This window comes from Diuraphis noxia, unplaced genomic scaffold (genome assembly GCF_037042655.1).
Source record: "Diuraphis noxia isolate RWA-SAM2 unplaced genomic scaffold, SU_Dnox_SAM2 contig0003, whole genome shotgun sequence".
NCBI lineage: Eukaryota > Metazoa > Arthropoda > Insecta > Hemiptera > Aphididae > Diuraphis > Diuraphis noxia.
In genome coordinates, this window is record NW_028301713.1 from 3,540,251 (window position 1) to 3,564,030 (window position 23,780).

General features: G+C 33.2%; 2 protein-coding genes across 2 annotated transcripts; one reads left to right on the plus strand and one right to left on the minus strand.

The window, feature by feature from the left end:
- Positions 1-1,691: 1,691 nt before the first annotated feature.
- On the minus strand, positions 1,692-21,214 carry LOC149056548 (uncharacterized). Its single transcript, XM_089222314.1, has 9 exons — positions 21,026-21,214; positions 10,394-10,692; positions 9,204-9,390; positions 8,160-8,375; positions 6,051-6,414; positions 5,737-5,942; positions 5,539-5,609; positions 5,158-5,398; positions 1,692-1,865 (listed from the first exon to the last, which is right to left on the minus strand). The coding sequence occupies exons 1-9, from the start codon at positions 21,212-21,214 to the stop codon at positions 1,692-1,694; spliced, it is 1,947 nt and encodes a 648-aa protein (XP_089078440.1).
- Positions 16,526-17,153, plus strand: LOC149056549 (uncharacterized). The gene has a single exon (XM_089221914.1). It carries the CDS (start codon positions 16,617-16,619, stop codon positions 17,151-17,153), a length of 537 nt encoding a protein of 178 aa, XP_089078040.1. The 5' UTR covers positions 16,526-16,616.
- Positions 21,215-23,780: the final 2,566 nt, after the last annotated feature.

Genomic DNA, 23,780 nt, shown 5'->3' on the forward strand with positions numbered 1-23,780 from the left:
CTCATATAGTGGAATTTGAGTGCATAATTGTATATGCTAGTTAATGGACTTGTACGGGCCGGGAACGACACAATTAATAGGCCGTGACGCCCGGTCACCAAATACTTCGCGCGCTACTCTCACACACCGACCGACCTGTGTATGTGTGTATATGTCTGTATAGCGACTCAATAGAAGTGGACGGGATCGCCGATCAAAACTAAAGAGTGCTAGTGTGTGGTGGTGTGTGTAGTTGTGTAGGTATGTGTGGTGTGTAGACTTAAAACTAAAATAAAGGGTAACACAGGTTTTTGGTAACTAAGTTGCTGTAATATACAAATAATTTAAAATCCACAATATAATATAAAAATCACAGCAACAGAAAAGGTATAAAAAGATATAATAACCTATGGCCCTTCTGGCCCAACAGAATAATATACAAATCTACGGCCTTTTTGGCACTACGGATATATAATATAATAATGATATAAATGAAATATTATAGCTCCTTTGGCTCAGTAAAATAATTAATGAATAAATAGAGACAATAATATAAAATTACTCACAATTTGTTGGTGCTCGGCTGGCCAGCTGCAGCTACCTAAAAGCCTATATAAATAATTGCACATACACAAACACGAAATAATTGAAAAATATAATACACGAAAAATAAATTAAATAGATACGCCAATTTGTGACAAGTATACAATATATATATAAAACAATAGATGCGGCGAGCGATTAGCGCTCACAATATATAAGTAACAATAATTAATAAAAAATAACAGACTTAGGTACAATTAGTGCCCACAAAATATAATAAAACACTATAAATCAATGGAGATTTGTACACACGATATAATATAGTAATATGATACGGTGGCGATTCGCGTGACAATGCGATATACTTATAAAAAACACAGTGGCGATTCGCGCTCACTATTTCGAAGTATAAGTGGCGATTAGCGCACACAAAATACAATTTAAACAATAAAAATTGTCCGATTAGCGCACGTAAGAGGCGTTGTTTTGTTAAAGCTGGAGAAGAGACTAAAATTATTATAATATTATACAAACGACGCGGACGGACGGGAAGACATAAAAATGCGGCGGCTGTGCTATTTTTCGTTGTGGTTTGGCGCGGCTGATTGCGCTTCCTCACGCGTAATCTTACTATTATATAATTCACATAACAATTAAAACGAAAATAAACAATATACATAAAACAGCAATGTGCGTGTGAGTGTGTGTGTGTGTGTGTCGGTCGGTGACGAGATATATAGTGATACGGCGGCGACAGGACTATTTGGCACATAAATAATACTGTGCAACAATTAAAAAGAAAATTATGTGTTAGTGTGTTACATAAAGTGACTATGCTTACGGGGCACAACACTTGCTCTATGTATGTAATAATGATAAATATAATTACCTATATAAATTCACCCAAATTATCGCTTAATATCTCGACCAGATGATGTATTCTGTTGCTATATACTAATATACTCGGGTAAATGTTGGGTCATTCGCACAAATTAATAACGCCCATAGATTTATATAGGTACTAGGTAGCAGGTTTATATAGGTACATTTTAACCTTTATAAATATATTTGTAATTTAAATATAATGTAGTTTAATATTATGTTGTTGAACAAATGTATATATATATAATATATATTCAACTATAGGTACATCATATTTGGTAATATTTTCATTGGAAAAGTTCATTACATAACAGTTTTTGGCGAACTTTTAAGTGCTCAAGTGTATGTTTATTTGGTTGTTTTTGGATTTTTGTCTTTTGATTAGTTTGATATTTATTAAAAACGTCAATCATAATCGTAGTTATTTCTCTTGATGCATTTTGAAAATTATCAATGTAAATCTGAAACGAGATAATGTTATAAATCAAATTAGTTTTATATGTATGTGGCGGTGATTAATTTATCGTAGAAATTATTATTTTAAAATGTTTAGGCTAAGGTGTCCAAACCTATCCTATTCTTAGAGTACCTATATATATTATTATATTTTACACAATGGACATTTTAAATGTACATTTTTTTAGGAAAAAATGAATTTAACCTACTCCAATACTAATCTCTAACATTGGCCCGTATAGGCGGTGCCGAGTGGCCATACTCCCGTTATTTAAATATTATTTTTTTATTTTTAGAAATTGGTTTATAATTATTATGTGTTCATGTTATTTATAGATGTAAGTCAGTGGTGTAATTAGGAATTTGGTTAGGGGGGTAGGGGTTATGTTTTTACCAAAATTTGTAAGTCTTATACAGTAACCTATACACCAGTGGCGTAATTGAGAATGTTTAATGGGAGGGGGGGGGTCAAAATAAATTTGTATGGAAAACTTGTGGGGGGCTTTGCCCATCACCACACCCTTTTATCTATATTTGTATAATTTAATAACTCAACACATGTCAATATAATCATTTTATATTACATAATATAATAAATTTACAAATATATTATTATGAAAAGTTTTAATATTTTACAATATTATTATGTCCAGATTCCTAGGCATTTTGGAAAGTTCATCAACGACCTCTTCATTTGAAAATGTAATATCATCATGAATTGCCAATATTTCCAGTCTTCCAGACCATTAAGTCTTTTCTATACAAACAAAATTAAAACATTTTTCTTATTAGATATTATGAAAATTTATTTTATTAAGCATAATAAGTGCGCAATACTACTATATAATTATACTAACATCGGACAGACTGTTTCGTAGATACGTTTTTTATCCTTTTAAGACTGGAAATCAATCATTCTTTCATCAGGTGTGCTTTTAGAAACGGAAAGTGTGCATAGTATTTTTTAAATAAAATGCACATTTGAATAAATATTGGCATTACTCACATGACACATGTAATGTTTCAATTGCAGTTTTCGAAATATTGTTTATTCGCTCATCTATCTTCCACAATTTCAATTCTGTAATTGAATTGTTCACATCCAAAAAAAGTGAATAAAATTCAGGAAATTTTCTAAATGATATCCCCTCATTAGAAGTTAAGAGGACGCGCTACACAACGATTTTCGCCACCTGAAAATACGTTTTAGTAGTATTACTCTCATTTGAGCAGTATTTATTGCACAAAAATCAAATTTCGACCTTTAAAGGATAACAATATTATCTAGGTTCATATATGTTGGATAATAAGTATACGTTTACTCAGTCGTTTGTTTTGGACTGTTGAAAATTATAAAATAACCAGATATTCAACGTTTAATAAAAGTTATTATATGTTGATGGTATCCAGAAAGATCCAACATATAGGAACACAGATAATGTTCTCACCTTTGCAGTGTTTACGAAAGTTGGTTTTTGTATAATAATTATTGCAGTCCAAATGAGAGTGATTCTCCTGCGACTTGTTTTTGAAAAAAAAATTAATTTTTGTATAACCGTATAGTGCTGCTCTGCAGGTGACTATAGCAGCGGTGTTCCAAAACTGAAAGTGTTACCCCCATAATAGATCGAATAGCCCGGTTATCTATCGAAGGCGCGCACGGTTCATAAATATTCAAATTGTCGATACAAAAATGTCAACATTTCCGATGAATTTGTATAATAATAATAATTTGCCACACAAGCCGATGTTTGAAGCCAGTTTTTATAAGTCCATATATGTAGTATTGTAGTAATTTCATTGGGAATTGAGATCTACACGACTACACATCCAACGATGAACGTTACGCTGTATTTCATCAGTACGCTTAAATGATTGATTGTTTATTTTATTTTATTGCTACTGTGCTGTGAAAATGTCTTTTTTATTATGTCACCCAACGAAAAAGCTCGAACTGTTAAAAAAAAACAACAAACAACATAAATCGGAAATGAAGGCCCGATTAAGCATGGCTTGAAAAATCAGCATAGGTATGTATTTATTTACTATTTAGTTTTAAAATGCACGGAAAAAATTAAAGACTGGTATATTTTACACAAAACTAATTTTCAATAAAATTAAATTTTAATTTGGCTGTTACTCAAAAACTTAAAACTGTAAATAATTGAAATTTTCACCAAATGGCATCATCTATATATAAGTGCATGGTATAACTTTTGAAATATTTTAAGGCTTTTTGAATTATAATTTATTAACACTTGCAATTTTCGATTTTTTTTAGTTTTTTGTTTTGAAATATCTTCAAAAATCTATCTTTAAAAATTTGGTAGCCAAAAAATTTTGAACAATTAATACAAGTATATCCTCACAAGTTTTAATTACAATCATTAAAAAAATTAAAAATCGTTGGTCACAATTTTTTTTATAAACAAAGAAAGTTCAAATTTTAACGAAATATTGAGACATAAATTTAGGTAAACAATATATCTTAAATTATAATCGGTAGTTCATAGGTACGCCGTACGTGAGGGTATTGAAAATATTGCCATGGCATATTTTGCTTATAATGAATTTTGTAATGATATGAACCGTACTAGACGAACATTCAAAATAAACTTAAGAGTATACGTAACAGTGGAATTTGTTGTCTCCGTCTTACCAGTGCGTAATATACCAAATTTACGCTCAGCAGAACACTTGTAGTTGTAGGGTTGTAGCTCCTTTAGTTTAAAAATTACAGTGAATCGGCCTATTATGAAACTTGATGGTAAGAACATTATCTGTGTTTGTACGTTGGTTTTTTACGATAATTCAATTTTTAAGTGATGAGTTATGAGCATTTTTAATGTACTGTAACTGTATATTATATGCTCATAACTCACTTAAAAATTGAATTATCGTAAAAATCCAACGTACAAACACATAAATAATATTATAATAATGATTTAATTATTTAACATGGGTACCTTCAAAAATGTATAACAATAATTTATTTGAACTATTTGTAGGTATAAGACAAAATATAAATACAGCCCATGGGGGGAGCGGTTATCTTCCATATCACACCCCCGTAATTAGGCCCCTGACTTACACAACACTAAATATAAAATGTTAGCAGTGAAATAAGTATTTTTTTGAAGGGGGATCATCGAGAATCAGAACTCAATTCAGCAAACCTACCAGTATCACTAACTTATATAGTATATACCATTATGGTATTATATATTATATACATAGCATAATATATACGGAGAAGACCGATAGGTATTTATGTGCATGTAAATTTAGTGAATTTACCAAAGAATGAAACACGTCTAAGCTTTTTTCATAAAGGTTGTGATATATGTTAAGGTTGTTCATACATTCATTAGTAAATATTGTACAAGGATCATTCAAAATCTGATCGTTGAAATCATCTTTAATATCATTAATTCTGTATGCAATTGTTTTACTTTCTTCAGCAGCATTCATGTCAATTTCCAACGAACAAACTGCAGCAGCAGTATTTGATTGTATCGAAAAACCATTATGGTTTGTGCTAAAATGGAGTAATAAGTTAAAACTTAGAGTTTTTAACAACATTTCAAATAGATACATGCGTGATTTATTTATCATATTTTAGCTATAGTACTAATAAGAAGTAAATTTAAGTCATCGCGAAAACTGTGCTGGTCGTACCTACTACTGTTGTTATTATCAGTTTCATATTGTACATATTCTTCTGTTTCTGTATTTAATGCTGCTTTCTGCTATATACACACAAATCAAAGCTTCAATTATTATAGTATAATGAAACTATAATAGGTCGGTTAGACCATTGATTTTATATTATAAAATCAATGGTTAGACCAATGTTTTTAATTATTTTTGTTTTACATTTTCGTTTATTGAACAGTTTTGATTCATATAGTATTTTTTTATAGTATCGTATATACGTATTTTGTATGATAACTTGTCTTCTGGCAATACCAACACGAATGTTGGATTGTAGCCTTTATTTTTTAAAGTTAACGCGCCTTCTAAATTTGTGAACGTGATTAATACTTTATTTTCACCAATACATTTGGATAGTTGATCTTTGTCTACAATATTTATATAATTACAGTTATAAATTATAATATTATATCTATATGAATTATAGTAGGTACCTATTGTTATATCTGTACAAATGTCACGATGTAATTACTTACTAAGACCATAAGAATGTCCTAAAAATCGGTAGCTAAACACAAATTCACCGGAAAAATTCATTTTATTGAACTCTGTGACTGAAACTGCTTTTAATATTCTATTTTTACTTTTATCATTCGTTGTATAAATAATTGCTGGATAAATTTTATCAGCGTGTTTCCTAAATAATGTATTCAGAAGTTCTTTCTTGTAAGTCTTTGGTGGACCGACCAAAATTACCATCGGAAGTAATCGATAATCGTATCCACAGTCATTTCCTGTACCTATAGAGGATCTTCCTGCAGATAAATGTTCTAAGACAGTAGATTTCAATGCATTTTTTTCTGCCATAAGCAATGAATAGATTTCCATTTCATTTAATTCCTATTTGAATGTATTTAAACAAAATATATTATCAATAAAAAATAAGAAATATTATAATAATTTAAAAAACCCCTTATTGCATTATTAATCTCTTTAAAAAAATTAAGTATAAATGTGATGTATCTACTATCTATTGTTGTAAATTATAATAGCTGTTTTCCGATGAGAAAATTCTGTATAAGTATTCAAACAAGAAAATATACCTAATTAGTAATCTCTAATCACAATCTAAAACAACTAAAACAAAGAAAACCATGAATCATGACATTATTCTTGTTTTATTGTGCTATTATAAAAGCGGGTAAGTCATCGTGTATGTCACTCTGCTGTACAGTAGCTGTTACAATAGTGGATTACTGTAATCGATGGAATCAAATTTGAATCCAATGATAACATGATATTATATATCATTGTATACGAAAAACGATTCTGAGCGGAGACGGTTTATCTATCTAGGATATATTATAGATTATTATTATTATTAAATCTTAGATTTTAAAAGAACAATTTTTATAAATTTTTAGCTTAAAATAATTTGCGAATTTTCGTGAGTTTTACGTATGTTGTCAAAATTCAAACTTTGAATGCTTATATAAAAAAAATTGTAATTATGTATTTCTTTTATCTTTCAACTGCTATTGTAAAAATATGTTATAAGATAATCTCAACATTGCCGTAATTTGTACGTATTTAGTCAAAATTTGAACTTTAAATGCTTATAACAAAAATCGTGCCTATATGTATTTTTAATATTTTTCAACTGCTATTGTTGCAATGTGTTAGAAGCCTTGTATTAAATTTTCAAGCTTTTCTACCGAACAAATACATTTTTATTGATATTTATAGAAAAAAAACAAAATAAGTTGAAAAATTAAAATGTCAGTAAACAGCTCAAAACAAATCAAAATATTTTGAAAATTTTATCAAATACATAAAATGCCTATATAAACATTTAGTGAAAATTTTAAGTATCTGAGGTGGTTTGTTTTAGAGTTACACCAAAATAAGAAAATAGCTTAATGTGAAATCCTGCAATGAAAATCCAATGTTGTAAAAATTTAATTTGAATTTCTGGTGGACATTTTTTTTGTGATAAAGATTGACAAACTTGTAAGGAATCTTGTATTAATTTTTCAAATCTTAAATTTAAAAAGAAAATTTTTTATGAATTTCTAGGTTAAAATAATTTGCGAATTTTTACGTATTTTGTCAAAATTCAAACTTTGAATGCTTATAAAAAAAACTGTGACAATGAATTTATTTTATTTTTCAATTACTATTGTTAAAATATATTACGAGCCTTTTATTAAATTTTCAAGCTTTTCTACCCAACAAATAAATTTTTATCGATATTAATTTTAAAAAAAACTAATAATGATCGAAAATTGCATATGCCCATAAATAGTTCAACTTAAGTTTGAAAATTGCATGTTGGATAGAATATACTTAGGTATATAAACATTCGGTGTAAATTGCATGTATCTATGGTCATTTGTTTTTAAGTTACATCAAAAACCAAAATCGATTTTATCTAAAACTGATTGTGCGTAAAATTTCTCGTTTTCCCTTAATTTTTAGTTTATTTATACCGATTATTTAGAAAAATATTAAAAAAATTTTACTTTTGACCCCCCAAAGTACCAACTAGATTCACTTTTTGCTTCTGACAAACACGTATTAAAATAAAAGTGACAGTTAAAAATATAATATAATAGAGATTAGAGATAGGTAGGTACTCTGTTTACCTGCAGGTCGCCAATGTTTATTAATGTCTGATCAACGGTTGATTTTAAATGCAAATTGTTTGAAAATAACAATTGTTTGTGAATATTTATTTTAAGAAAATCGTTGTTTTCGAAATTTAAAAGGCGAAGATTTGTAAGCGTCTTTATGTATTCTATTTGTAGTACATCATCGATCATATTTGTTTGTATATTCAATACTGACAAATGCTTGGCGTTCTATAATTTATTTTTAAAACATGAGTAGGTAATAATTATTATTGTATGTGCAAGTACCATAATATTGACAAATGACAATGTTAACAAAAATATCAAATCTATCACGGTGGTATATATACTGGTATCATGAGTTTTAACTATTGTTTTAAATAAATGAACTATAAATACCTATTTAAAAAATAAAACAACTACTTAATTAATTATCGGCACCTAAACAAATTACACATCAATACTGTTTTTAAATTTTTGAAGAACGAAAATTATTTTTCATTTATAAACGAGGAAAAGAATAAATTAGTTAATTTCTCTAAACCAGAAACGAGAAACGATTTATAGTTCCTTTTTAACAAAATGGACGCGTCTTGGTTCCAACCACTAGTTAGTTGTACTGAAAACTTTGGTGAAATCAGAATTTAGCGGTCGGACTTAGTTTTGCAGAAGTTATAACCTGATAATTTATGAAGTTTTGATTTCTATGATTTGTATATATAATAATGCTCTACTTCGCTTAACTTGATTTTAACTAGCTATATATATACTAAACTATAACAACTATTTTTGAGATTAATTTTGGGTAGACACTCAAAGGTAAGTGCGAATACCGTTAACTTCAAACTTCCAACGACCATAACTTCTAAACTAAGTTCCGACCGCCAAGTGCTGACGTAAGGGAAAATACATTTTTTTTAAATTTCAAAAATAAGAGGGTCTGGTAAAGTAACAAAATATTATTTAATACAATAAACTATAAAGGTATATCGTATATGTGTAGGCACAGTTAAATAAGTATTATGCACTAAAATCTAAAAGCTAGATAATTAAACTTACTTTAAGGAAATCAAGCAATTTTAGTTTATTATGCGACAAGTCGAGTATTTCACACATACTTGAAGACATGTCCAATCGTATACATTCTAAATCGTTGTAAGACAAGTTTATTTCTATTAACGAACATGGTAGAGAATAATTTATTTGTTTTATACCATTGTGAGACAAATTTAGAAATGTCAAATGGCTATATCAATAAATAGATAGATACAATTCTCAATTAGTAAAATAATTATTATTTTGTAATTAGTACTAGCTACTTTGTATACACTATACATAATATAATATTGAAATACCACCAAACGAGATTACTTGGAGGAGTTTTAAAATATAATTAATTATCAAAAAATACCAATTAATATATATTTGAGTTATTTTACAAAATTACAAAAAAGTACCTAGATAACAAAATATAGATATTGATTATACTTCCATGTATGTTAAATAAAAATACCTACCTAATTAAAACGAGTGACAAAATCAGTAAGTTTTTTAATGTAATTATAATTACTAAAAGGTAACCAGTGGCGTATAGCTAAAGGGGGTTAAAGGGAACCCTTAGCGGTATTTTTTATACTGCTAGAATATTTAAATATGGAAATTCTCTTACAAGTTGTAATTATTTAAAATAGTAAATATAAATACGGCAAATCAGCTTTAATATGTTGTATGATATTTTTTTTTATAACAGGCATGAGTAAAATATATCGTTGTTTATTTTTTGTTATTAGTTGTAATATATTGTATAATAGAATATTTGAGTTAAAAAAGTATTATTAAAAGTTTTTGTTACTGATTTTCAATAACTCAAATTAAAAGTGTCAAGCTCCCCCCCTACCCTATAACAAAGCTCTGGCTATGTCTCTGTAGGTCTGTAGGTAATTGCATGACAAACTGGAATACAAATATACGTAAGTGCCTACCTACTAACTTCATGATTGAGATGAATATAATCTTTAAAGTTATATTATTTTGGGAAGAGATTATTTGAAATAAAATAAACGATACCAATAAATAATACCTAAAAAGCAGTTAATGGACGATGAATAAAATCAGTTTTGTTCCAAAGTTTGATATTAATAGGTAATTATTATTTAAAGCTCCAAATATACCAGTTTGACGGTACCTACTTCATATTGATTTTTATTTACTGCGTATATATTATATATAGTAACTTTACTGTTTCTTACTTTAATTCTGATAGCCCGTTTATGTGTTTGATGGAATTGTACGATAGATCTAAGTATGCTAAACTCCAGAAATGAGATAAATCGTCCATCTGTTCGATATTGTTGTTCGAGTAATTGACATAGTACAACATCCTCGGAGGTTTAAAGTTTAATAATTGTTTCAAACAATTGTGAGACACGTCTAAATACTCTAACTCTTTAAGACTTTTTAAAGCACTCAAATCTTGTATGATATTATGACGAACATCCAATTTTCTTAAAGAAATATAATCACCAACGATGTCGATGTTTTGTAAATCCTAAAAAACATTCGCGTAACTGTGAGCGAGTAGGTAGGTACCTTATAGTAATGAGAACGCTGACACAAACAGTGATGGCGCAACCAATGGGTGTAGATGTGCACGTGTGGTACTGTGGTTCCCCCAGATTCGAGCCCCCCCCCTCTCGCGAGACTGTAAAATAATAATGTATGCAGCTTAGATTAATAACGATATTGCGATGATTTCGTTTTATGAATTATTATAAATTATGAAAACACAACTTTAAAAAAACGTTTCGTAATTTTCGACATAATAAATGAATTATATGTGTTGCGTACCGAGCAGTGTGCCGATTTCCCATATTATTATTATTATTATCGATATTGTCGTTATCCGGAAATCGGCACACCGTCAAATTGCGATTATTACAGACCAGTCGAGTCCGACCTACCGTCGACGTTTCTAACGAAATACAAAGGTATAACACCAACGTGTCGTCCGTACAATATAAATCATAATATTTAATTTGTACAATAAATTAATACAGTCCACTCAATAATAGAAATATTAAGTACGGTGTTATTATTATTAAACAAACGGATTCACACTTCAACATTTGGTCCATTCGACCCGGATTCGTTTAAATCATCTTTCACATACGTGGTAAGAGCAACGTGGAGAGTGTGTTTCTTTAGCTGCCAAATAGATTAGTAGCTATAATATCGCGTTTTAGTGCGTTCGTACGATTCAGGATCATCGTTGATCTACTATTTAAAATCGTTAAATTAATAAAAATCGGTAGTTCGTGTCTCAGCTCAAATTCGACGTTTTGTCTAAAACATAAAGGAGCAGTTTCAAATTTCATAAGGCCAGCCAACCAGCACATCATACATTGTCTCTCGAGAAGAAGCCCAGTACGCAGAGCCAGATGCCCAGATCCATAAAAGTCGGGTAAGAGTTTAGCCTATTTCCTCTTATATGTTCTCTCTTATGTCCTTTCCTAAAATAAAGAATAAAATTCCCGAAAACTAGGTATAGGCTAGCGCAGTGCACAGTACTATATTTCATTATATAATATATAATATTATATAACAGCGCTTAGTACATTATCGATATTCGGCACGCTTATCTGAAGTTGATTGCTGATTAGGCTCATAGATACAATAGACACAAGTCGTCGTCGGCGCGGTCGTTAGCGAGCTTAATATTATTATACCTAATATTATATTTTATTGCTTAATTGTACGACGTTATTAGGCGATGGATGATATTAGTGTATTGATTGCGCGACGTGGCCAAATCAAGGCCATTTTGACACGATTCCAAGGTTACATCGGGTCAACCGAATGTGACATGAATCAAATTGTATTGCGGCGTAAAAAGGTCGAAGAGGCTTGGTATAATTTTGAACGTGTACAGTCGGAGATTGAAGAATTGGCTAGCGCAAATAGCACAGATCATTCAGCATACAGAGAAGAGTTCGAAAATGCGTATTTTGAAGTGATGGCGAAAGCAGAGCAAATGATAAATTCCACTAGATCGAGCTGCGGAACAAACATTAATGAGCATGGAGAAGCCTCCCCGCAAATGTCGTCGCGCGCAGAGAGTATCGGATCCACATCGTCAACGATAAAGCTGGCCGTCCTAAATATACCGGTTTTCAGCGGTGATTACGCAGACTGGACATCGTTTCACGATATTTTCGTGGCGCTTATCCATACAAATATTAATTTAACGCCAATACAAAAATTTTTTTATTTGCGCTCATCTTTAGTTAACGAACCTGCAAATTGTATTAAGAATCTCGAAACAACAGCAAATAATTATGAGCACGCTTGGAAAACGTTAATATCGAGGTATAGAAACGAAAAATTATTAGTTCAGTCTCATGTCAAAGGCATATGTGAATTACGTGACGTAAAAGAAAATTCGTCGAATAGTTTAAGACAATTTTCCGACACACTACGTGGTCATATATCCGCTTTAGAAGCGTTGAAGCAGCAGCCATGCGATTGGGGTCCACTGCTTGTACATGTTATTTGCACGAAGTTAGATGCTATCACTTTAAGTGAATGGGAGACAAAATCCTCAAAAAACGAAATTTCCAAAGTAGCAGATTTAATATTATTTTTAGATGCGCGTTCGCAAATTTTGGAAGCAATCGAATCATCGAAAAACATTTCTAAACTCGTTGAGTATGTGTCGGAAAACAAAAATGAAAATCGAAAAAATAAAATTAACAAAAAGAATAACACCTCTACATCTTTAGTTTCTACAGCGGAGATAAAATGTTATGCGTGTGATTTGTCGCATACAATCTACAAATGTCCTTCATTTTTGTCATTATCAGTAATCGAGCGAATAAAAAGGGTCAATGAACTAGGGCTTTGCAAGGTATGCCTACGAAAACACGACGTTAAACGCTGTCTTTCGCGGAATAATTGCTACAAATGTCATAAAGCACACAATACACTACTACACTTAATTATTCCACAAAAGCATAATAAAAAAAATCAAATGAAATTTCGAATCAACAAATAGTAAGTACGTCGACTAGCGCACATGCATCGTGCATTGATCACGATAACGTAATTTTAGCAACGGCCGTCGTACGAGCAATAGGAAAGTGCGCAATATCGATTTTATGTCGATCACTATTGGACTCGGGATCACAAAACAGTTTCATAACTGAAGAAATAGTTCAAGCCTTGAAGTTAAGAAAAATAAAGACGGCTCATCAAATAAATGGTATAGGTTCTGTAACTCAACACGTAAATTCGTACGTACACGCACGCTTCGGATCTCGTTTCAATGATTATACATTTTCATTAAAAATGTTAGTAGTCCCAAAAATTACAGGTGATTTACCGACAAAAAATATAGTCGACTTAGGTGGTGTTCCAGAAAATATCAAGTTAGCTGATCCGTCATTCCGCGTTCCACAAAAAATAGATATTTTAATTGGTGCTTCACACTTTTATGATTTATTGTGCGATCGAAAAATAAAACCGCATTTTAACGGTCCGGTATTTCAAAAAACAAAGTTGGGCTGGGTTGTATCAGGACCAGTATCGGTTTTAGATCGTAAAACTGAAACGACAATTAGTACCGTCCATCATACTACATCAACACACTCAGAATCAAATTTAGAAAATATTTTGCCGTGTTTCTGGCGTATGGAAGAATGTAAAGTTGATGCTCCGTTTACTGCGGAAGAAAAATTGTGTAAAAAATATTTTGACGATACTGTGGCTCGCGGCAAGGACGGAGTTTTATCGTACACCTACCATTTCGGAATAGCACTTTAAAAATAGGAAACTCTTATAATATCGCCAAACGTCGGTTTCTAGCTCTTGAGAGACGACTTGAAAATAACACGGAATTAAAAAATGAATATGTTAAATTCATAAATGAATATAAGGAATTAGGACACTTGGAACAAATATTTGGCGATAAATGCGTCAATAATGTTAATACGTGTTTTTTACCACATCACGCGGTTGTAAAAGAGTCAAGTACGTCGACGCGGTTGCGAGTAGTTTTCGACGCTTCATGTAAGTCTGATAATGGTGTAAGTTTAAACGATATGTTATTAAAGGGTCCAGTTCTTCAGGATGATTTGTTGTTTATTCTCACACGATTTCGCACACATAATTACGTGCTATCGGCCGATATTATTAAAATGTATCGACAGTTTTGGATAACTGACGAACATCGTAGTTTTCAACGAATACTATGGCGAGAGGACCCGAGCGAGCCGATAAAAATATTTCAATTGAAGACTATTACGTACGGAACAGTACCCGCATCTTTCTTAGCAACCGGCTGTCTTGGTAAACTAGCCGAAACAATACGTAATACGAAACCTGAAGTTTATACAGCGATAGTCCGCGATTTTTATATGGACGACTTTCTAGGAGGCGCCGACACGTTAGAAACAGCGATACAATTACGTAACGGACTCATCGAGGTTTTGGGCTCAGCTGGATTAGAGTTACAAAAATGGTCGTCAAATAATAGTGATCTGATCTCGGACCTATCGATAGATGTTAATGATGGTAAAAATATCGCCACACACGAAACTTTTAATGACGCGATAACGAAAATACTCGGATTATATTGGAGTTCTAGTGAGGATACGTTACAATTTAAAGTACACGAAAAACATCTTAAAAACGGTGAACAAATTACGAAACGTGAAATATTATCAAAAATAGCATGTTTATTCGACCCGCTCGGATTGATAGGAATTGCGATTATTCGGGCCAAATAAATGATGCAACGGCTATGGCTGCTGAAAATGCAATGGGACGAACCACTTCCAGAAAGTACACAGGACGAATGGAAAGTGTATAGATCATCATTAATGTCATTAAATGATTTAGTTGTACCACGAAAAATAACAGGTGAAGGTAAAATAATTAACGTTCAAATTCATGGTTTCGCCGACGCAAGCATAGAAGCTTATGGGTGTTGCTTATTTTTACGAAGTACAAATTCGGATGGCGTACATACATCTAAGTTAATATGCGCGAAGTCGAAAGTCGCACCACTCAAGGTCGTATCACTTCCTCGTTTAGAGTTATGCGCCGCTGTACTATTAGCGAGATTAGCAAGCAGAGTCATTCCAAAAATGCAATTAGGCACCACCAAAAATTATTTTTGGTCCGATTCAAACATAGTGTTAGCTTGGATATCGTCTCAGTCGACAAAGTGGCGTGCGTTTGTTGCCCATCGCGTAGGAGAAATACAGGAAAAAACGTCGGTATCTGATTGGGCTCACGTTGATACGAAAGACAATCCAGCGGACATAATTTCCAGAGGCTGTTGTCCGACAAAATTAATCAATATGCCGTTGTGGTGGCACGGCCCCGATTGGTTAGTAAAAGATGAAAAGGACTGGCCTAAATCTATTAAAAACGAAAATATTCTAAATTTAGAAATACCGGAGGCTCGGTCAGTGACCTTAACTACCTGCAATGTAATACCGCAATATCTGTCATTAATAAACAGGTACTCATGTATAAATAAATTATTACGTGTCGTAGCATACTGTTTACGTTTTTGCTACAACAGTTCACATAAAAATTCAAAGCTCGACGGCGTACTCGGTGTGGAAGAAGTAAATAGAGCCCGGACAACAATAATTAAGTGTATACAAAAGGAAGCATTTTCGCAAGAGAATAAAGAGCTGATCAATTCGAATAAGATAGCCGTATCAAGTAAGTTATTCCGACTATGTCCGTTTTTAGACAAAGATAACGTTATACGGGTAGGAGGAAGATTAAAAAATGCCGCTACGTTAGACAACTATCAGCACCATCCAATTGTGTTGCCGGCGGATTGTCACTTTACACGGTTATTATTTAAGTATGAGCATGAACGATGCATGCACGGTGGTCCACAGGCGACATTATGTTCGCTACGATCGAAGTACTGGCCTTTAAACGGACGAAATATAGCCCGAAGTATACATAAATGTATAACATGCTTTCGTTATAAACCAGTAGTCGTACAACCGTTTATGGGTAATTTACCCGCGGAACGAGTAGAACCGACGCGCGCGTTTTTAAATTGTGGAATATGATTATGCGGGTCCGTTTATGATTAAGACAGCTATGCGCCGCAATGCTCCATTAGTAAAAGGTTATGTGTGTATTTTTGTTTGTTTTTCAACAAAAGCAGTACACATCGAATTAGTCGGCGATCTGAGTACATCATCGTTTATTAACGCATTAAATCGTTTTTTTGATCGACGAGGAAGAAGTATAACTATTTATAGCGACAACGCGACAAATTTCGTCGGAGCAAATCGCAAAATGAAAGAGTGGAAGGATCTATTTAATTCAGAACAACATAAAAAAAAGGTACAAGAAGCTTTAACAGACGTTGGTGTTCAATGGCGCTTTATTCCCCCGCGTTCGCCGCACTTTGGGGGACTATGGGAAGCAGCCGTAAAGTCCATGAAGCATTTATTACAAAAAACTGTGGGTGACGCTCACCTGCATTTCGAAGAGCTTAGTACTGTGCTTACGCGCGCTGAAGCTTTCCTAAATTCTCGACCTATTACTCCAATGTCATCCGACCCAAATGACACGTCCTTTTTGACCCCAGGTCATTTCCTTATAGGCGACTCACTCTTATCTATACCTGAACCCGACTTGTCAAATATGCCGACAAGCAGTTTGACGCGATGGCGTAGAGTAACGCAATACTCACAAATTATTTGGAAAAAATGGAGCCGTGAGTACTTAAATCAGCTCCAAGAGAGAAAGAGGTGGTCTGGTGACAAGGGACCTAAGCTGGACGTGGGTACCGTAGTATTGATACGGGAGGATAATATCCCTCCGTTAAGATGGCGTTTAGGGCGAGTGACCAAAACTACTGCTGGCGGTGACGGGGTGGTGCGAGTCGCTGAAATACGTACATCGACGGGACATTTTACACGGGCAGTCCGAACATTGTGTCCTCTGCCATTTAAGGGAAATAATTCAGATTAAAATTTTGATAAATTTCTTTAGTAAGCTTAAAATGTTATTTTTTATTTTATTGTTAAATTCAGCGCATAGATCAATTATAATGATGTGTGTTCGAATTGTAAAATTGAAATATTTGTTTATTTTGTGTTTTTTTTTTTTGATTATATAAATATTTGTAAACGTAAGCAATTGAGTTGTACATTTGTACGCAAACGAGTCGCAAAAAAGGTTAAATGTACGCAAACGGGTATCGCCCCACGGACCCATCATATTACGGAACAAACAACCGTCGATAGAAAAAGATCTCTAGAGACCACCAAATAATATTGGGAAAAAGATGCGTTGTGACGAGTGAAAATCACACATGATGAATAGGAATGCCCGTTCAACGATGTGATTTTCATTCGTCTAAACGCACTTACGCGGACCAACCAACGACGGACTAGATTGTCGAAAAGGGTATAAATACCGGACACTTTCGACAATCTAGTCACTCTACAAACTCTCCAAACTCAACATCTCGTTAGAAATCGTAAAAATCATCCAATCCTTTCTCACCGACCGTACTTTTACCACTAAAATCGAACACTCCTTCTCTACTACAAGACACGTACTCGCAGGAGTCCCTCAGGGCTCCTGTCTCTCACCGACGCTATACTTGACGTACATTAACGACATTCCAACGACTCCTAAAGCCAACCTCTCACTCTTCGCTGACGACACGATGTTCTTTACTAGTAATAAAAACCCCAAACGTGCAACCATACAACTACAACACCAACTCAACCTCGCGTCCAACTGGTTCCACAGGTGGCGAATCAAAATAAACCCGACCAAAACAGTAGGCGTCCTCTTCGGGCGTTCTGATACAACCCACATTCCACCTCTAACCATCGATAACCAACCCGTTAACTGGTCAAAACAGGCCAAATACTTAGGCGTCACGATTGGACGTAAACTTACATTCAACCAACACATTCAAGACGTAACCAAAAAAGCTACCCGCGTCCGTGGTATGCTTTACCCATTACTTAACCGTACTAGTCCCGTTCCGCTGAAAACAAAACTTAACATACTTAAACTTTACGTGACCCCCATACTTACATATGCTGGCTCTTCCTGGGCACCCTTTATCGGCCCCTCCCATTGGAGACGTATTGAATCCGTCCAAAACATCGGCATACGCACGATAACCGGTATGCCCTCTATCGTTAGAAACTCGGCCCTTTTAAAATCAGCCAACTTCAAATCTATCCAAAATTCCATTTGCTCTCAATCAAAAACAATGTTCTACAATAACTCTTTTTCCGATTACGATCATATCCGCCTCTTAGGTAAAACCCACTCCCCTCCAACCACCAAACGTTTACTCAAACCATACCCATTAAATTGGACTGACTAACATAACTGAACCTACCAATCAACCCCAAAATCCATCCACTAGTAGAGGCACAAGCCTGGAATAGTAAACGGCATAGCCACCCCTCCCAAAGCAAAGCAATCTAGTCAGTCCACTTCAAACCTTCAAACCGTCTACACTACCAACGATCCAGTTTAGTTCAGACCATCGAAGACCCTGACCACACAACAAGACTCGCAGCTCAACGAGTATACGCCGCTCCACGGCTACAAGCATCGTCTAACCGACGAACACCGGCGCAACTACCGCTGTACGACGAACATCCGTGCCGACCCGCAGCTCAACGACGATACGCCGCTCCACGGCTACAAGCATCGTCTGACCGACGAACACCAGCGCAACCACCGCTCCACGGCGAATATCCGTGCCGACCCACAGCTCGACGACGATACGCCGCTCCACGGCGTGTATTAGTGCCGCGGCCAATAGAACAGTCCGGATTTCAATAAAACGGCCCTTTTCAGGGCCAACACTTTCACCACCCAAGGCACTTATTTAAGTTGACCTTCCCGAGCCAGGTTCGTCGTCGGGGTACCACTTACCTAAGTTTGTACCGACGACGGCCGGCTCCCGAGCCCAATATTTGTAACTAAATAAATCCAAATATTGTATTGATAGAGTCCGGTAATTACCCAACTACTACCCAAGCGCCCCCGATTGTGTTGACCCACTTATATAAGTCTGGTTGACACAAATCGACGCTTTACTCGCCCTTACATTGTACATATATATATATTATAAATAGAAATAGAGAGATACCTAATTACCAAAAACAAACCAAAGTCTAACATTTATTTAAGACACGGGCCGTCCATCCGAGCGAACCGTTTCAATCAATGCCCAGAAAAATGCCGGCGCATACTAGTTACCTCCCAAAATATACGAATTGCCTCCCGTCCTTATCGTAAATAAAAAGGTTAATTTACACTAGTTGCCTCCGATGACCAGGTAGTTCATAATTATATACGAGTTGCCTCCCAAAAATTTTCACACTATACTCCGTGCCACGAGAGAAGGAACCCGTGTCCCGACCAAATAGCAACCGACTCCGCGCATCCCCCACTTATTTGACATATCGAAAGCGCGAACTGTAGAGGATAAAGTGGGGGAAATAGAGCTTAGTAACGCTAGCTGCCGTCAGTCTGCATGCGCGAAACGGGTTCCTTCTCTCGTGGCACGGAGTATAGTTGCCTCCCATATAGAATTAAGTAGGTAGTGGTTCATAAACTTCACTAAACAGTTCCACATTAATAGGTAATGTTTATTCATTATTAAAAATATTAGACTTGGTAAAAACAATAATAATATAAAAATAATCAATACAAATAAAACATATTTTACTACTAATTAAAATAGTGAAGTTAAAAAACATCAGTCTTAGGTATAATATATAGAATAATGTTATAATAGTAATTTTAGACAAACATGTCTGTCTGGGATACGACATTTAAAAAAAATTATTTATTATTCATTATTTATAACATTGCTTAGGCTTGTATTTTTTAGCCAATATTTGTAGGTACTCAAAATTTGATATTTTTTTTCACTCAGCTTTTTTATTTGGGTATCAATGAAAATTATTTTAATATAACAAATGGAAGGCAACTAGTTCTAGATTCTTTTAATTTATGATAACATTTAGGGTACGAGTTACCTAACGAGTTACCTACGAGTTAGGATACGATTTAGGAGGCAACTCGTATATAGTCGGGAGGCAATTCGTATAAAAATGATGGGTCTTTTTGACATCGGGAGGCAACTATAGTGTGTGCCCAAAAATTCGGTTTAGTGAGGTTTGGTCACTACCTGCGTCCAAGGTTTTTATTATAGTAGATGAGTTGTCTAATAGTTGCATCCCGCCAAAAACGAGTCATATCATCTAGGAGTGCATATCTTTATTTGTAGAAGGTTCTAGCACAGAATATATGAAATAAATTAAATAAATTTCATATATTCTGTGGTTCTAGTATCAGTTTTGTTGCATCCTAGTTTTTAAAAGCACATAAATTGAACATCAGAACATTGCACAATGCACGGAATATTTATATATTATATCACGGAATAAATGAATTCCATTATCAAACATTTAAATGAATACCTACAGATTATGTACCAAAATAAACGTATTAAAATTTTATTTACTTCTTTAAAAATACAACAATTTGGGACGTAACACGTAACGCTGTGTTCTACATAAACGCGACGAACGCGGCGAGTGCGAACGAATTCTATCCTGACCATGCTGTTCCTTTTTCGCGTCGCGATGCGATAATAATAATAATATGCGAAATACAAGCTGTTTTGTTTTTTGCCGCGTTTGCCGCGTTCACGTAGGACATAGCGTAAGGGGTATGCAGCCGAAAATCTCTGGTCGCGCCAGTAGACAAACAACTATAACTTTTTATATATTACCTATATAATGCGTTATAGCCAATCGTACATGATGTTAAAATCAAATATTAATTTTACCAACCATATTATTTAAAACAAGCTCAGTAAAACAGAAGTAATTCTCAACCTCTCCGTGTCGTATCATGTTGGTCAGTCCTTTGATCAATGTACTACGGTTCAAAACTCCACCTTGAATAGGTCTTGTGAATATAATTATAGGATGCAAATGATTTAATCCTGGTTTGTTCAAAGAAATATCCGGCGATGACATGTTGTTAATTGATTTGATTTTAAATATACTATGTCACATAAACTAGTAAATAATTATACCATTTTAAACAAAAAAATTAAAATTGAAAATAATAAATATATCTAATTAAAAATTCAACGAAGTTATTCATCACTTAAGTAACCACGAATACTACAAATTATTATTGCTTAGTAATTTGGCCAATAATCTAATAAATAATAATTAACATTGTACCTATTAAATAAATATATGAAATCAAAACTTTATACTATAATTATATACAAAATTGTTTAAGATAAAACTGATAAATATGTTAGTAAGATATGTACCAAACATCAATCTCAAATCAGTTTTGTCTTTGTGTTCAATGTAGTCTTTAACTGTTTAAGTTTTGTTGCATTTTCGACTACCTCTCTCTTCGCGCTCATTTAATTGGTATTTAAAAAATAATAATAATTTGTAATCATATTATTTAACAATAAATATTGTAAAAGATTTTCCAACGCCCAGACATCTAGTAGGTAAGCAGTTGGTACCCAGGGGCGGATAGGCAGTTTTTTTCTTACAGGGAAAATATGTCATGGGGCCACCATACGCGTGCGCAGAATTTATTCGCAGGAGATGCCAATATAATCCAAAATAACTCAATTTTTATCTTAAAAAAAAAAAAACAGAAATCAGAATTTTTTTCTAAAAAATGTAATACATAATTACAAAACTCTCTGTTACGTTTGTGATAAAAATTATGTTAATATTGATAGTTAACACTATTAAAAGTAAAAACATAAACAAGCTATCTGAGTAGACTGCAGGGGATGCCATGGCATACCCGGCATCCCCCCTGTGCACGCCTTTGGGGGTCACATAAACCAAAAATAAAAAAGTGCTCACTTCGTTTGCAACTGACATTCAATACAAATATTATTATCTTCAATCTCATACATTTCATATATTTTTTAAGTAAAATATAAGACAGTGCACTTCAATAAAAAAAAAAATAATAATAAATTAGGATTTTAAAATGAATAAACATGGTAAATTAAATGTTAGTTATTGATTTAAAAAGAATATTAATATTTGATAAGGTACATTTAAAATAATAATAATTTGCTTAACACTGAACTTTTACTCGCTACTTTGTCTGTTAGTTCCATAGATATATAATATTAAATATTTAATATTATATATCTATGGTTAGTTCATTCCACTATCTATACGTATATAAATATTCTCATTGCTAAATTCCTAAATGTAATATTATTTATAAATTTCCATCCACTGTAGCATGCATGGCCTTATCATATTGTTCTAAAAATAGCAGTTTATAATTTTCATTCGTAATATTTTAACCACGGACTAAGATATAATGGACTGGCATCGAGTGCAATATCTGTGAGCCAAAAATGTATCGCGACGCGGGAGTGCGGGGGGAATTTGAGTCCGAATGATTTTAGCGCTATCTACACGCCCATTATATTGATAAAATTAATTTCAAAATAATTATAAATTTAAAATTACAAATATTTACAATACAATGGAAAATGGAAAAATGGAACTACAAAGTACTAACAGGCTAAAGCTAAAAGCACTAAAACAGTACATAAAAAGAATAACCAATTTTACGCTGCTGACTGCTCGCGGCCTATTTGTAGAATATTACCACTAGATGGCGTTCTAATCATTCGGACTTTTGTATGATGGTGGAGAGGTGAAGAGAACATAACATTTGATGCTCGGTCCCTCCTACTCCCCCAGCCTATTCGATGCCAGTCCATTATATCTTAGTCCGTGATTTTAACCACGATTTAAGATAGTTAGGATAGTACTATCTTTAATTGTGTTTTAACCACAACCACTATCTTAAATCGTGACCACAACAATGTTTTATCATTACCTATAGTAAAAGGTACTGTTTACAATTATAAATAAAAATCACAAAGGCCAAGAGTTTTAATGGACATTGGACATTATTAAGTATTAATATTTTCTAGTTTGTATATCTAGATTTATCATTTAATTTAATATACAAATACCAAGTCGAATATACTTGAACATGGGCCCACAGCCCCACAGGGAAAATCCTTATTTCCCTATGGGCCTATCCGCCCCTGTTGGTACCTACATGAATACATGATATAAGTGTATAATGAGTATATTTTACATAATATATATATACGACAAGTAATCCCTTTAAGGCATGACACTCATTATTTCAGAAAACATTTTAGAAAGTATTTCTTTCAAATTTCCTATTTGAAAGAAATACTAAACATTAGTTATTACTTTTTACAGTATAATTTTTAATTTACGGAAAATTGGTAATTCTTTGTTTAAATATCTAATTTCATCAAATTTTTATTAAAATGTCTGTAAAAAACAGTGTTTATATATATTCTTTATTTTTTGGTTACAGTATTAACTATTGAAAAGAAAACTTGTTTTAAATTTTCAATCTTTATGACATAGAAATAATGCGCACCCGTTGTTTATGCCAACTAATTTAAACAGCAAAAATGTAATTGGTGAGGTGGTTATCTAACATGCTTAATACATAATATCTCTTTAATCCATGTATATGATTGTAATA

Bases quoted from the DNA above. Each gene is read 5' to 3' on its own strand.
- LOC149056549 (XM_089221914.1), top strand. From the start codon at position 16,617: ATGAAGCATTTATTACAAAAAACTGTGGGTGACGCTCACCTGCATTTC.
- LOC149056548 (XM_089222314.1), bottom strand. From the start codon at position 21,214: ATGTCATCGCCGGATATTTCTTTGAACAAACCAGGATTAAATCATTTG. The intron at 9,391-10,393 runs GTAAGAAACAGT...TTATTGATATAG, and splicing joins AACGGGCTATCAGAATTAAA to CCATTTGACATTTCTAAATT. The intron at 5,943-6,050 runs GTAAGTAATTAC...TAAATATTGTAG, and splicing joins AGGACATTCTTATGGTCTTA to ACAAAGATCAACTATCCAAA.